General features: G+C 41.8%; 2 protein-coding genes across 2 annotated transcripts in view; both read right to left on the bottom strand.

The window, feature by feature from the left end:
• Positions 1 to 512: 512 nt before the first annotated feature.
• Positions 513 to 3,556, bottom strand: b3galt8 (beta-1,3-galactosyltransferase 8). Its single transcript, XM_051951377.1, is given in 3 exon segments — positions 513 to 3,105; positions 3,108 to 3,309; positions 3,312 to 3,556. Coding segments are annotated over 3 exon segments (954 nt in total). The 5' UTR covers positions 3,432 to 3,556; the 3' UTR covers positions 513 to 2,473.
• Positions 3,557 to 5,425: 1,869 nt separating this feature from the next.
• The window catches only part of LOC110957541 (tenascin-like), a 61,275-nt gene continuing 50,020 nt past the window's right edge, over positions 5,426 to 16,680 (bottom strand). Inside the window, 9 exon segments of the mRNA XM_022203597.2 lie at positions 5,426 to 6,923; positions 7,335 to 7,498; positions 9,493 to 9,654; positions 10,105 to 10,201; positions 11,352 to 11,503; positions 12,461 to 12,593; positions 12,857 to 12,987; positions 14,611 to 14,754; positions 15,603 to 15,722. Of these exon segments, the coding sequence (XP_022059289.2) occupies positions 6,813 to 6,923; positions 7,335 to 7,498; positions 9,493 to 9,654; positions 10,105 to 10,201; positions 11,352 to 11,503; positions 12,461 to 12,593; positions 12,857 to 12,987; positions 14,611 to 14,754; positions 15,603 to 15,722 (1,214 nt within the window). The 3' untranslated portion in view covers positions 5,426 to 6,812.

Below are 16,680 nucleotides of genomic sequence, written 5' to 3'. Positions count from 1 at the left end.
CCATTTATCAGAGCAAGAAACTGCAAAAATATAATCATTACTTGATTTCTGATAATACTTCTGAATGCAGCAGTGTATTTTATATTGAAATAATAGTGTTTTACTTCCATATATGTCATATCCCAGGTTTCATTTTGCATACTACTAAAAAAATGCATTCTGTATATTTCGTTTTTGAACTCAGATTTTCTCTTTTTTGAATGATTTTTAGTCTGTTCCATGTACTGTGTGACCGTCTATTTAACAAATCCATCTCTAAATATTCACTCATGGCCAGAGGAAACAAAAAGCATGTGTTCAATATTTTTCCAAGGCTTTTATTGAGTCTGAAAACAGCATTTTATTCCAGCATAAAACTCTCCAGTGAAACTACGGGAGCAGCAGCTGTAGTGATTGCAGCAATAATAAAACAGCAACAGCAAGTTTTCCTACTCCAGGAAAAAGAAGGCTTCTGAACAGGCAGACCCAGCATTTTATCGAGGTATAAATCTATGAGGCATTTTGGTGCACAGGACACAGAAAAAGTTATTTCCTTCATAATATGACTGTTGAAGGTGATGGTCTATCTGCAGCACAGCTCCATACTACCACCTGCTGGCTGTCAGCTGGAACTACAGCACATACAGGAACAGGCACAGTGTCAGGAGGTTCATTCCGTCCATGAACAGGCACAGTAACCCGACTAACAAGCTGCAGGTTCTGGTTCAAAGTCTAGCTTACAACGAAAAGCAGCAGTGCAATGAAGCCAGCTGAGATTTCAAATCTTTTATCATACTGAGTCTCATGCAAGAACCACTCCTTCAAACAAATATGGAGTTCAGTGCAGCGTAGCAGTGGATGAACAGGAATCCGTGGCCTTCAGACTGTCTCTACAGGAAGAAGGAAGCTCATGAGTGGTCTAGGACTGTCAAAACATCATGAACAGATTAAACCCATCAGGCCCAAACAGCAACTTCTAACAGCGTCCGGTTCAGACAGTGTGGTGAGTCTAACCTGGAGTGGACTCATAAACTCAGAGAGGGAAGTCAGAGAGTTAAAAGGAGAGAAAAACATTCTTGCATAAGGCCCAGTATGTTGCTGGGGAAAGGCACATGGACCTCAACCCGTCAGGCACTAAGTGAAGAACACTCTTCAAAAAGTCTTTGGTATAAAACAGAAAGTGGCAGGTCAGACCTGCAGCAGGAAGAAGCTCAACACCTCGACTTCTCAAGAATAAAGAGACTCCTTAAAGAGTTAAAGGACTATTGCTTCCTAACTGGAACGTATAATCTGGTTATTCAGATACAGAAAATGAATGACCAATTATCGGTGTGAGGCTTAACAGGTGGTTTAGAGGCACAGAAATACTTGTAGAAACTAAGCAAATACATCTACACTACCGTTCAGAGTTTGGGGTCATCCAGACAATCCCATGTTTCCCATGAAAACACACTTTTATCCATGTGCTAACATAACTGCACAAGGGTTTTCTAATCATCAGTGAGCCTTTCAGCACCATTAGTCCTCATTTTACAAAATAAGGACATTTCTAAGAGGCCCCAGACTTTTGAACGGTGGTGTGTGAAGACAGATCTTTGGAGAACACAGTGATTGGTTCATGCAAGCAGGGCTGTAACTAACAAGTCTTTTCTCTGTTAATTACTCATTCCAAAACCAAAAACAAGTTTGGATTTTAATAGCACAGAACAGTTGAAGCTGTCACCTCGACCTCTGGGAAACTCATGGCTTTTCTCCCTTTCTGGCATTTGATTAATCAGCTGAGATTAGTTTTGTATTCATTGTTTGATCTATTTAAAGTACGTTATGTTGGAAAGAGAATTCTATCCTGAAATCAGGCACCTTTCATTTATTTTAATTATCAATTCATCTGCAGATTCTTTCCCTCAGTGAGATTCAGTCACATTTCAGAAAATGAATCCATCAAACGTTTCAGACTTTTGCTTTCAAAATGACTTCAACTATCAATAATAATATTTCTATCATAACTCCATTTTTTTTAAAAAATCTCTATAAAGCGACCTTTTTCTTTTTTTAATAAAGCTGCTGTTACCTGTTAAACGTCTGTGGTTTTCTGGAGGTAGTAAATGTCCATTTCAAAGAGACAAATGACTTCTTATCTGACCAAAAGTCTGAAAACCCAGTGAGCAATTTGGGGCAAATATATAACTGCAATTTGTCTGACAGATTTAGAATTGAACAAATGTTTTCCTAAGCAGAGTTTCACTTCAGAACCCGCGGTGTGATCAGTTTCAGACATCTGATGGAGCATTACTGCAGGAGAAACCACCAGAGGAGCGACTAGTTGATGATCAGAACAGCTGAGAAGTTTCTGTTGATCAACTAATCAGCTGGTTGACCTCATCTCCAGAGATGACCTGACTTCAGCAGAACTGCTCTCTCCAAACCCTAAACACGACTTTGGTTCTAATGGCTTCCTTTCCTGTTTGAACTGGTCAGCAGCTATATGGACCAGTCAGCAGCTGTGGTGACCTCTGGAGAAGTCCTCCCAGGCCTGCAGCAGCTCCTGAGGCTTGAACCCATTGACCAGGACCAGCCTGCTGAAGGTGCACCTGTCGTACTGCAGGTTGCGGATCTCGAACAGGTTCCTGAAGGTGGGCAGGCTGTAGGAGTACACCGGTCGGACCCCCAGCACCTGCAGGCACAAGCCCACATACACGTCCTCCAGCGGGATGACCCGGACGGACCTGGAGGCACAGCAGATCCTGGAGGCCAGCTCGGAGGAGAACACGTACCCGGCCCCGGACACGTAGGGAGGGAAGCTGTCCTTGGGGTACAGCTCCTCGGACAGGTACCACTTGCTGCTGGGTCCCTCCTCGGCCTGCCGTCCCGGAATGACCGAGCCGGTGATGAAGCCCCGGCGTGGGGAGCTCCTCAGCCGGTCCAGCAGCTGGAACACGTTGACGAAGATGTCCGCGTCCACCTTCATGGCGTAGGAGGCTGCGGGGCAGTGCGTGGCCAGCCACCGCATCATCAGCACGGTCTTGATGGTCAGGTTGTGGTAACTATCCACGAAGTTCATCTGGATGATGTCCGCCTGCTGCCTGCTCTCCTCCATCAGCTCCTCCTGGACCGCAGACCCCAGACCCCCTCCGGGAGCCCCATGAAGAACAGGGTGACGGTGTTCCGGTCCGAGCCGCCCCAGGTCCTCCTCACGGCCTCCCGGGCTGCCGCCTGCTGAGGGCCCACCGGAACCAGGAACACCAGGAAGGGGCTCCTGTCCCGGCACACGGCGGGCTGGTTCAGCAGGTAGCGGTAGGAGTCCGGGGAGAGGAGCCGGTACTCCCCGGGGACAGCGTGGGCGGCTCCGTGGAGTGTCGGCTGCCGGAGCCCAGCAGGAGGTGAGCGGACAGGACGAGAACAGCTGAAGTGACGGACAACTTCACCAACCTCCACCTCAAAGTTGTCCGCATCGCTTCCGCTGTCGGGCTCCGCTATTCCTCCACCTCGGCCGAGCACCGGGCCTCCGCCATGGCTCCCTGCGGTGCGACACGGAGCGGGACGAATATCTTCCAGCAGGGAACCAGGAAATACATTTCTGGACAGCACGGCGACTGTGCCCGACTGGAGCCGACTGTGCCGAGGATCACCGAGAGACACAGAGGCGTCTGATTGGTGGATTGTAGACAGGCTGGTGACAGAGGGCGGGCCTTCAGATCACTGCTGGTTATCAGAGTCACCTGGAATTAATTACGACAGTAGTAGGTTTATCAGTAGTAAAGTAATAGTAATGATGTTTATTTTATTATTATTTTTTAATTCAGGCTTTATTTAACTAGGTCGATGTCGTTGAGACACAATGACCTCTTTTTAAGGGATGCTTGGACAAGACAACAGCCTGAGAAACAACTAAAAACGCCAACTGATTCAGCAAAATAAATCTATTGTATGCTAGATTAAAGCACAGGATTAAGAATTTACATTAAAACAACAATAAGGGTGATAGGTCGCTGCTGCAAAATCTTTCATATGCTTTTTTATGAAGTTATAAAATTATAATAAGTAAGGATAATATGAATATGACAATCTACTACTACTCATGAAAATAATTACTATTTAAGTTAGACATACAGTTAAGCCCCAAAGTATTCATCCCCTTACCAAATCTGACCCTCAGCTAAATACGTGCCACTAGAAAATGTATTTTATGAATTTATATTTGAATTTTAATTATTAGTTATTTTGAGTAATTGCAATAAAAAACTTGAATTTAAGTCTAATAATTTAAAATATCTAATACTGAATAATTGTAATAAAAATAAATTTAAATATGATCATGTGAATTACAAATTTCTCGCTTAATCTGAGGAAAGAGCCATCATGTGCAGGTCCACAGTCAGCAGCTTTGGCCTTAAATTGTCTGAATCCATTTGGAGATCGGTGATGCTGGTGGTGAACTGCTATTAGTGAGAGATCAGCTGTACATGTGGCTGGTTGGAAACTGCTGGTCAGTCACTGCAGAGATACCGCTCCAAATGGTAAAGTATTTAATTAATGAGCATGATGCTGAACTTAGCAGGACAACACTTGGAGTGATGAAGGAGTCATCGCTGTGTGTAGCTTTGTGCTGCACAGTGGTTGATTCAGGAACAGATGAAGAAGAAAGTGGCCACTACCCTGTGTAATGATCACCCAGTAAGGACTAGAGGTTAACTGGTGATTCTAAATTCTCTGTAGGTGTGAATGTGAGTGTGATTGTTTGTCTCTATGTGTAGCCCTGTGACAGACTGTTACCTGTCCAGGTGAACCCTGCCTTCACCTTCAATCAGCTGGAATAGACAATTATAGATAATTGATAGATAGATATCACAAAAATGTGTCAGTGTTCACCCAACCAATCATATGTTAGATTGGGGGGGGGGACTTGTTAACTTGTTAGCTAAGAAAAGTCAGAGAAACTTCAAAAGTGTTAAGAGAGGGTCGTATTTTAACCCTTACCGTAGTATTTTCCTAAACCTAACCACACAGTTTTGGTGTCTAAACCTAACCAAGATGAGAACTAAAGGTAAACAACAGGAAAAAACGACATGAACCTGTGTGGATTTTGACATGTAGTCAGTGTCACTGATCTGCTCATAACAAGAAGATTTAAGAACACGTGTAGCTGGGTTTCTACGAGTAAAAACATCTTTGATTTCAACACAGGTGGACTTATTTCAACTGCTCTCTACATTATTATGTTTGTGCCACCACTGGAAAACTAGCATCCATTAGCATGAGGATTAAGCGGTGTATAGAGGATGGATATTGTCAGCACCTATCAGCTGTACATGACCATAATTCCTTGTTATAATAAATCACTTAACTGTGGTGTGTGTATCCACCGACAAAGACCATGAGACATGACTGAAAGCTGGAGAATATCTCGAAAGTGGACACTGAGTGAAGAAACAACTTGTCAAAATCATACTTTTAAACAAACTGTTTTATTGTAATACAGTTCACAGAGAAACACCTGTTTTTCACCCAGTTATAAACAAACAAAACAATAAAAACAAACTTAATTTACACAGGCATTCTTTAGAAGGTCAGTGGTTTAGTATCCTGCTGTAGCAGAGGGGGAGAAGGGAGGGTGTGGGGCAGGTGGGTGGGTCCTGGGGAGGGCAGGGGGGGAGAAACAGTAACTAGTTCTCTAGTTTTGGCCTGTCCAAACACTATTTCATCAACATAAGCACAGAGACCTTACTATGACAACTGGAATTCAATTGGAGTTGGCCTTTTTCAATGTTTCGAGCATCACATAACATTCTCTAGTTGCACATATACGTACTGTATTCACATTTTCCAAAAAGTAAGAACAAAAAATGTAATCACCGCATGTCATTATACACTGAATAATAGGTCCTGCCTCAGATTCATTTGAGAAACAAAACAAAATTTCTTTTCTCTGTAGCTTTTTCAAACACAATACTGTGGCTGCAGCATGACGCCTTCAAGGGCTCACGTCAAAAATGGAAACATCGCCATGGACATGGGACGCGGAGGGTAAAATACTTTTCCATAGATTTTTTTTCTCTTTTCATTTCCATCGCTATCACTTCTGATGTTGGCTCGTGTGGAGGGATGGGGGTGAAATAAAGTGACACTGAGACAAGTTAAGTTGCACAAAGACAAACAAATGGCAAGTTAGATGGAGATATCTGAGCAGTGCCATCTGAGGAGCATCTCTTTTCAAATGTTTAAGTCAGATGTATACTTGTACAGTGTTGTACAACCAACAGAATTTCTCTGATAACCCAGCTGAAATATCGCTTTTAGCAAAGAGGCCCTGGTTCTAAACAGGACCACGTGGTACTATAAACAGCCTGTCTTTTCTGTAAACCCCAGACATGGTGTAAATGTGAAATAGGGAACTGTACTAATGACTGTACACAGCATGTTGCCTGAGCTGCACTCACGCCTCCCCACGAACGCTGCAACACAAGAGACGGGATCAGAATCAGGTGAGATGAAGTTGCTCTCTTTGGTGCGTGAGCAGAATCTGTGTGGGCTTTGAATTAAGTCCAGTTTGTAGCATGCACATCGATTTCCGCACTGGCAGCATTTGCACAACCGTATCACAGGGGAAGTGTGAGGGAGGGGAGAGGTTCATGGAGTCGAGGCTGATCTTTGAGCAGATTGGATGAGGGGAGGAGTGTTGGTTTTGCGTGGAGGCAGCAGGGCTCTTGGCAGTGGCTTTGGTCGCTGCAAGATGGGTGGGTGTGGAAGTTGAGGTGGTTTACGGGGAGTCCAGACAGAATAGTAGCAGTAATGTTGTTGTTGTTGTTTCACGGTGGCTGAACTTTCCAGATTATCTATGATCGTTTCCTCCTTCCCTCCAGGTTTCTGAAGTTCGATGGCCGAATCTTCATCTCAGCAAACTCAATCGAGTGCTCATGGCCCTTCCAGTGAAACCAGTTCACACCCTGCAGAGGAGCACAAGGACAAGAGATGGAGGGTAAAGTGGAGATCCACAGCAATGCTCATGTCACAGATACATATTTAAATCAATGTCAAATATAGGCAGTTGTGGAAACCCCACATTATTTGAATTTCAGCAGACTCTGCACATGGTAACTAGAGAATGGGTAGGATTAAGGAAAAGCCTGCAGTTCTGGCAAATAAATTATGTTTAAGGTACTAGTGACAGACTTCCAGATAATAGTGGTGGCTAACTTTCACAGATACATCCAACAGCTACAGACCCTTAAGGCACAACTACAAATCTAGCTTTGAGTCAAGCAACTTCAAGAAGTAGTTTCTAAAACAGTTACTAGCAGCTGTGTGAACATCAGCTGACAGTACTGTGGGTTGTGCTGGACTGAACAATACCGTACCTTGCTGTGACTGTTATCTCCATATCGTCCCATCAGGTTGACCCGGTGGCAGTTTTTATACCAGAAGGCTCCCTTGTAGGACAGAGCACAGTTGGTGACGGCGATGTCGTTGTCGTGGTCATAGGTGGAGAATGGACGACCGTGATGGTAGGTCATAGAGTCACCTACAGACACACAGCAGACAGAGAATGGACAATTTTACAACAGACGAAGTGAGAAGTTACAACGTAAGAGATTCAGTGTTCTATTATCATGTTTATACAGATTCTGATTCAGACTGTATTTATTTCCAGTTTATTTTTGATGTGTGGCAGAAAACGTGTTGGCTTTTCCCCATAATTTCATAAAGTCTAAATGTGATGTTAGTTAGTTTTATTTCATTGGTGAAGAACGGATCATGGAAGACACCCCTGGGTCAAACCGGAATGTCTTCTAACACAAAAGACAAGTGACAGTCACTGCAGGAGTCTCTGTAAGTTGCTGACTTGCCAGAGTTTTGAAGACTGTCCTAAACTAACTGGGAGGTAATGACGATCATGAAGCTTGGGAGAAAGTGAAGCTAACGACTTGCTCGGATGCACGCCATACTTAGCCTACTGTCTGTCTATTGAAATCTAATTTTGAAACTAGAAAAGGTTTTATTTTTCATCAGCAGTGGAGTGGCACAAGGATTTCAGGCTGTTTTTTCAAGGCACGATGTGTGAATCCCACCGATATCGCAGCCGTCATGGGACAGTTTTTCTTATCACAGAGCACAAAATTGCAAGAAAGTCATTGAAACTATCAAACATGACCAGCATGGAATATTGACTTGGTGTCATTTGATGTTTTAGCAAAGGCTTTTCCTTTCGGTCACTAGTGGACAACAACATTGTCACATGACAGAGCTGGAGCAGCAGCGCGCCGCTACGTGGTCACATGAGCCGGATAACACAGCAGCTTGGCCACAAACTTTCCCTTTTATGTCAAAAACACTTCAGCGAAAAGTATTTCTGAAAACATTTGAGGCGAGAAAGCCAAACCTCACCTACTCGTTTGGAAAAGATTCTTTATTCTCATTACAAGGAGAAGGATTTCACTCTTGGGAGATGCTTTCTCAGGTCTAAATTTACATTATTATATAAGGCAGTTCACACTCAATACTGAACTACCCCTAAAAGTCCAAAAAGTACCTGCTGACTGCTTGTTTATTCCCAATTATTTTAACTTGTGCTCAGCTGACTGATGTTTTTAGCAGTTGTGCACCTGAGGAAACTGACAAGCAGCAGTGTGTGTTTGTTTCTGTGCAAATAATTCATGAATAATAAGTGCAAGGAGTGCATGATTTGAGATAATCTTAATTTATTTATTATTCATCACCGAAAGCACCACTGACAAGTTTCTGCTTAAATGCTTATCATTTTTTCTGATATTCTATGCTATTCTTTTACATTTCCTTCTACTACCTCTGTTCAGTGTGACATTATTTAATCTGTGCCATAGAGCTTCATTGTTGTCCAAATGTGATTAAAACCACCAAAGGGCTTTATTTTAACATCTCACTGCCACAAATACCAACTAGAGCAGCAAATGTGGATTAATCCACCGCTGAAAAGGTGCCCATTAAATACACTGCTTCCTCTTATTTGAATCAACTATATATGAAAATCTACACTACCGTTCAAAAGTTTGGGGTCACCCAGGTAATTTCATGTTTTCCATGAAAACTCACCCTTTATCCATGTGCTAACATAACTGAACAAGTGTTTTCTAATCATCAATGAGCCTTTCAGCACCATTAGCTAACACAATGTAGCATTAGAACACAGGAGTGATGGTTGCTGGAAATGTTCCTCTGTACCCCTATGGAGATATTCCATTAAAAATCAGCTGTTTACAGCTACAATAGTCATTTACCACATTAACTATGTCTATACTGGATTTATCATTCATTTCATGTTGTCTTCATTTTTTTTTTAAACTGCTTTTATTTAAAAAATAAGGACATTTCTAAGTGATCCCAAAGATTTGAGCAGTAGTGTAGATCTGAATTGATTTGTAAATATTTATATACAGATCTTTCAGTGGGAACCAGTGGGCTTGTGGCTGACAGAGAGGGTAATGAAGTTAGAAAGTATTAAAAGATGGACTACATGCTGCAGACATCAGTCAGATCTACCTGCTGTGCCGCTGTATCCTCCTACATGGACTTTGTAGCGGGTCCGAGGTTCAGAGACGGAGAACTTGTCGTACTGGGCGTAGGCAGTCTCTCCCTTATCTCTCAGGTCGACTCGCAGCTCGTACTGACCTCCAGCTGTGATCTTATGCAGGTTGGACAGACCTGAATGACAGAGGAGACATCTCAGCTGGACCAGCAGCACTGATAGCGGCTCTGATGTTCACGGTTGTCAGAAAATGGAATCACATCATTGTTTCACACTTGGATAACAAAAATATTTGGTGTTAAAAAGACTAAAAAACATTCAGGGTGCATCAATTTTCAGTAGCTTTAATGGTTCATGCCTGCCACAGAATACTTTAGACCTCCTCTGAAGCTGAATGAAGCAAACCAAGAGAGGGAAGTGTTCAAAAAAATCACTTTCAATCAGCAGAGCTTTGTAGACATATTTAGCCATGAATGTGTAATCACAATATATATAATAACAGCACTGAATGACACAGAAAATGCTAAATGTGATTCATTTCATATAAAGCATCTCAATTATGTGCTGAATCCAGTCATATATAGCCCTGTCCTTGTGTGTTGTAGAATGCTATGGTCTGAAATTACCGAGCCAGAATTCATCATTCATGTCACCAAAGCCGGCTGTGTAGTTCTTCCAGTTACGGAAAAACTCCAGTCTGCCACTCTGGCGTCGGAGGAAAACCTGCAAATTAAAAAGCAAAACAACAGATTAATACATCTTTATAAGAAGCTTCACATGTAGGCCTGTAACACAAAATGGAAAGCCAAAATCAAAGCGAACATGGAGAGGCGAGGAGAATAAGAAGTCAGTCTTATTGTCAGTATTCTTCATTTTAAACTCATATTAGAGATGCATTTATTTCCTGTCTGTGTTTCTGTGGCTACAACAGAGCAAGCAACAAACGTCACAGTGACAGTCATGTTTAAATTGTTATTGTGTTGCTTATTCACACATCCAACAGACACAGAGTGATGTTTTCATTCAGCTCCTTAAAGACACCTCGATGCTTTGATACTCGTCATTTTACAGTTAGAGCTTTTTCTTTCCTGCTGAAAACTGCTGTGACTGGAAGTGAGCTTCATAAGAGCCATGAAGCTCTGAGACTTTAAACCAAAACAAGTCCTTAAATCAAGTGAGCTGAACAAAGCTAACATAATTTGACGACGCCTCTGTTCATGCTGCTGAAAAACATCTGCACAGCATGATGCCGCCGCCACCATGCTTCTCCGCTGGGATAATATTGGCTCAGTGGTGAGTGGTGCTAGGTTTAGTCCAGATATGATACTTTGAGGCCTAATAGTTCGTTCCTGGCTTCAGAGCGGAGGATCTTGTTTCTCGCAGTCTTTTAGGCTTCTGTCTTTCCACTGTGTCACAAAACCAAGATCAGTGGAGTGCTGCAGACATGAATATCTTTGCTGGCAGTCTGTCCCATCTCTACACAGGACTTTTGGAGGTCAGCCAGAGTGGCCATCAGGTTCTTGGTGTCCTCTTTTACCAAAGTCCTTCACCACCGACTGCTCAGATTGACTGGTGCTCTAACATGGGTCCTGGTGTACACAGGATGGTGCTTTTCCATATCATATACGATCAGATAAAGTCTCATGTCATGACTAAGGGGCTGAACAGCTATTTCAGTGTGATATTTCAGGGTTTTTTGTCTTTTAATGCGTTCTATAATTTCTTAAATTCTGTTTTCATGTTGTCATTATGGGGCATTGAGTGTAGACTGATGAGAGAAAATTAATTTAAATAATTTTACATAACTGAAGGACTGTGAGTACTTTCTGAATGTTCTGTACACCGTGTATGTCTGTGTTAGTCGCTAACTTACGATCCATCCGCCTCCATCAGTACCCATGTCACAGTAGACCTGCAGGGGCTGGCTCTCATCTCCACCCAGGTAGACGGTGTACAGGCCTGAGGAGGTGTCACCGTTCAGCAGCGCCTGGGAGCAGTCCCTGGGGTGTCTGTAGAGCACGCCAGCTACACACACACAGAATGAGGATAGATTAAACTACACACTGTGACTGGTCTTAATTAGTTCATTTTAACAGCTTGTAAGAAGTTGAATGTAAGATTTCATGTCATTTCTTGAGATATTCTGATATTAATTAGAAAATGAATTACTAAACTGAGTGGAATTAGAAGAATTAGAAGAATTAGCTGTTTTAAAAGATGAAATAGAATGCATATACTGGCATGTTTTAAGACATGCTCTTATTTCAATCATTTAAGATGGTCTAATTTTAGAATATCCATCCATTCTCTATATACCACTTTATCCTCACTTTATACCGCTTTATCCCAGCTGACTCGGGTGAAGGCAGGGGACACCCTGGACAGGTCACCAGTCTGTCACAGGGCTACATATACAGACACACAATCACACCTACGGACAATTTAGAGGAACCAATTAACCTCAGCATATTTTTGGACTGTGGGAGGAAGCCGGAGTACCCGGAGAAAACCCACGCATGCACAGGGAGAACATGCAAACTCCATGCAGAAAGATCCCAGGCCGGGATTTGAACCGGGGACCTTCTTGCTGCAAGGCAAAATTGCTAACCACTATACACTGTGCAGCCCTACTTTTATAATATGAACTCCCAAATTAATAACAATGATAAATAATTTAAAGAGCCTTTAACCATTAACTTTAATAATTGAAGTTCTGTCAATTATTGCTCATTTGACGCTTTATAGGCTGAAGGTTTTTTGTATTTTGCTCTGGATACATTTTTATGTCCATTTCAAGAAATTGTCTTTGTTTTGGCTTAGATTTAGCAAAATTCACAAGTAATTGGAACATTTTATGTTGTTTCTAGGAGAGTTTTTCCAGTGAAACAAGAGACAGGAGATAGTGGATTAATCAGACACTTTGAAACTCCAGACACATGGATGGTGGTGAAAGCTCTGCGGTGTGTTCATGAATGCACTCACTGGTGGTGAAGACGGTGGTGATGACTCTGCTTCTCTTAGGACCAGCGAGGGCCTGCAGCTTGATGGAGTACTCTGTGGAGGCTCTGAGCTGAGCCATGTTGTACGACACCGCAGTGGGACTCAGGATCACCTCCTGAAGGGAGAACCATGATCAAACGTTTTATTCTTCAGATCTAATGTGAGATTCTCTCTGCAGTACCCCTTTTAGTGGAGACTCTGGCATCTGCAGTTTGTTCCCATAAGAAACAACCAGCTGTCTATCTGTCTTTATATCCTAAATGCAGCCGTAGGAATCATTTGAACTGAAACCTTCAAATATATGGAATTTAAAGTTTAGATCAGTCACAGCGTCGGCCTCCAGGCAGCAGCATCAGTGGAGCTGAGCTATCTACTGACCCGTGGGGTGCCTTTTACAGGCTCAAAGCTGAGGATGTAGCCGGTGATGTCAGCGCGAGGAGGCTTCCAGGTCAGCATGGCGTTCTCTGTCTGGATGTTACTGGCTGCCAGGTCCTGAGGGGCGTCCACGTCTGGAAACACAGCAGTGGGTTTAAAACAGCCACTTCCTGTTGGGCACTTCTAGTTTTCCTGTTGGTTACTCTTTGCTGTCTCGGCTTATTTTTGGGATGTCAAAGTTTAATTTAATTATTTCTATATGACTTCACTGCAGTCATGAGATTCTCTCTGCAGCACCCCTTTTGGTGGAGATTCTGACATCTGCAGTTTGTTCCCATAAGAAAGAACCAGCCGTCTATCCGTCTTTATCTCCTAAATGCAGCTGTAGGAATCATATGAACTGAAACCTTCAAATATATTTAAAGTTTATAGGTGCTGCTGTTGTTTTGTAATTTATGAAAGCCTCTTACAACTTACATTTTATTTACTGAAACCAATATAAATCTCAAATGTGGGACACAAAACTGAGCAATCAATGGTGCATTCAATGACCTCCTTCAATTTAAAGGCATTATGGAGGATGTTTTTTTTGTTTAATTTGTCTGATTCACATAAATGAATATACTGACCTTTAGTGGACTTGTATGTATGGTCTCTAAAAGAATAAAAAAAACAAAAAAAAAAACAAAACTGTGGACATGGCAGGACCTGATCAATGCGCTCGGACCGAGGCGTTTGGTTTGCTCCCTTTCCTGTCAATCAAAAATCTTCCGGCTCAGGCCTAGTTACGTAGATTACGTACGCCTTGGACTTACGTGTTTTCTGTATGTGTTGCTTTGGTATAGCTTCGTAGTTAGCTGGCGACTTGTTTTGCTCATCTTTTTTTACATAATGGCAGATAAAGATCCAGGGGGACCCAGCCGTAAAAGACAACTTCACGAGTGCTACGCAAGTTTCTGGAGGGGGGCATGCTACGTTCAAAGTCGTAGGAAATTAAATCTCCTCTAATGCCTTTAATAGATTACTCATGGCTCAGCGAGTTACAGGACAAGTTACCAAACATGAAAGGGTGGTTTATGGAAACCAAAAGCAAGAATATTCCCAAAACAGTGACTGCAGAAAGGCTTTAATCCTGCAAATATTCTTGATTACTGCAGTAGTATTGGAGTCTTCTTTAATGTACAGGAAAAAAAGTCTGGACACATAGGAAATCTCATTAACTCTCATTTTATTTCCTCCACTTATTAAATACAACTTTGTGGAAAGAAGAAAGAGTTGAACTGGTACTTCTCAGTGAACGTGAAGGATGGACATATGGAAAGATAGGATTAGAGAGGTGATTTTCAGGGGCTAGCATTCTAGCTGTGACCAATCCTGTAGTTTGGGCTGATCCATTTGGTCATCCAGAACGGGGTTTGTCCATGACACTGCCTGTTTCTTTAAACATTTTAACCACCTTCACCACCGTGGAAAAGCCGAGTGGTATCCTCCTTAGAAGATGTGCATTAAATTCATCTGCTGTCTGGTGTGGGTTTGGTTATCTAGATATGTTCATCCTTCATGTCCACTGAGAAGTACAAGTCCAATTCTATCCTCTTTCCACAAAGCCATATTTAATCTGTGGAGGCAAAACCATTGTCATAAATGAGATTTCCTGTGTCCAGACTTCAGGGACTCCCTGTAGTTCCTCCTCTTAGTTCTTGCGTTTATTTCAACAGATAGAAGTTAACATTTCAGATCTCAGGATGGAAACAGACCGGTGGTAAACTCGGTTGTGGTGGCTGCGCTTTTGGCCAGATCCCTCACAGCGTAGACCTTCACAGTGTAGTGTGTCGCCGGCGTCAGAGAGCTCATCTCAAACTCCACCACATTTCCAGACACTCGCTCCATGACTGGAGCCACTGAGATACAGACAGACAGATCTACGTTAGCACAGCGAGGACAAGCATGCAGGATGAATACTAGCAGAGGAAGCCTTTACTGAGGTAAAGTACCAGAGATTCTGAAGTACAAGTAACAGTACAGGAAGATTCTACTCAGCTATCAGCTAAATGTACTTGCAGAAAAGCAGTTCTTGTGACATATATTTTTATAATCATCTCAAAAGTAGCTACAGCTGTCAGGTAAATGTGTTGAAGTATTAAAGTGCAGTATTTCACTCTAAAATGTAGTAGAGTACAAATAAAAAGGAGCAGAAAATAGAAATAAGTGATTATCTGAGAGGAAGAAAACTATTTTGGACAGATATGTCAGACGTACAGTCAAAGTTTGGACACACCTCATTCAGTGGTTTTTATTTCATTATTTTATACACTGTAAATTAATACTGAAGACATCAAAACTATCAAAGAATACAAATGGAATTATGTTGTAAACAAAAAGTGTTACCCTTCAGTATTAATCTACAATGTAGAAAATAATACAGATAAATATAAAGCGTTGAATGAAAAAGTGTGTCCAAACGTTTTACTGGCAGTGTTTATGAGCTTTTTATTTAAAACTGAACATCGGAATATTGATCATATTCTCTCACATGGATATGAGTGTCCTTCCTCTGGGAAAATGACTGGTTTTCTGAACAAGTCTGAACTAATTCTTTATTGTTAAACATGATTCACATTCATCAACATAATCAAATCATTCTTCTTCAAGGTCTGGATGATGATGGTTGACTATATGGAACCAACTAATGGACAGTGTGTTTAACCATTAAACTAAATGTCCTGCCTGTGTGTATGCGTGTTCATACCTGAATCTGCTGTGTAGGTGATGACGTAGCCGTCTACAGTAGCAATAGCCGGCTGCCAGAGCAGCAGAGCTTCAGTGTCGGTGATGTTAACTGCAGTCAGACCACGGGGTTTATCCAGAGCTGGAACACAAACACTCAGCCGAGTTAACACTGAGCGCTGATTGCACTGGCTCATGAGGGTAGAGAAGGACAAGTACACAAAAAGAATCTGAAGCTTCAAGCCTCTGATACAAACTGGAACAGTTACACTGCTGTTCAAAGGTCTGGGGTCACCCAGATAATTCCATGTTTTCCATGAAAACTCCCACTTTTATCCATGTGCTAACATAACAGCACAAGGGTTTTCTGATCATCAATGAGCCTTTCAACACCATTAGCTAACACAATGTAGCATTAGAACACAGGAGTGATGGTTGCTGGAAATGTTCCTCTGTACCCCTATGGAGATATTCCATTAAAAATCAGCTGTTTACAGCTAAAATAGTCATTTAGCACATTAACTATGTGTTCACTGGATTTATCATTCATTTAATGGTATCTTCATTGAAAAAAAGCTGCTTTTCTTTCAAAATAAGGACATTTCTAAGTCAGCCTAAACCTTTGAACATTTGTGTACATAAACTGTAAAGTCTTTATTTTATAACACTTGTTATGCTGATCATTAATCACTAAATATCTGCTGTACACACACCGTATGGTCAGTATGAGCTAACACACAAAATGTGATTCTTCTTTAGCTGTTTTGTCCATTTGAACTAATGAGCAGCTAATAAATGAATCTACACATGCATACATGTCATTGTTTTATTTTAAGGCGCTGAACCACAGCAAATAAGATGAATTCAATAAAAGTCAGAAGCTTCTTTGAAAGCCCAGCTTTAAGCATGGAAACTTTATGAGGTGGTATTTTTTATCCAATATAATAAATAACATTTAAAAAAAAAAAAAAAGGCAATCACTGCACCTTTGATTTGAAATTCTTGTGAAATGTGATGCTGATTTTAACCCTAAATTACACATTCTACATTATTGTAAGATGATGCTCTGGTCATAACTCAGTTCTTTCCAGATGTTACTG

This window comes from Acanthochromis polyacanthus, chromosome 7 (genome assembly GCF_021347895.1).
Source record: "Acanthochromis polyacanthus isolate Apoly-LR-REF ecotype Palm Island chromosome 7, KAUST_Apoly_ChrSc, whole genome shotgun sequence".
Taxonomy (NCBI): Eukaryota; Metazoa; Chordata; class Actinopteri; family Pomacentridae; genus Acanthochromis; species Acanthochromis polyacanthus.
This window is presented reverse-complemented; position numbering and strand designations above follow the sequence as displayed.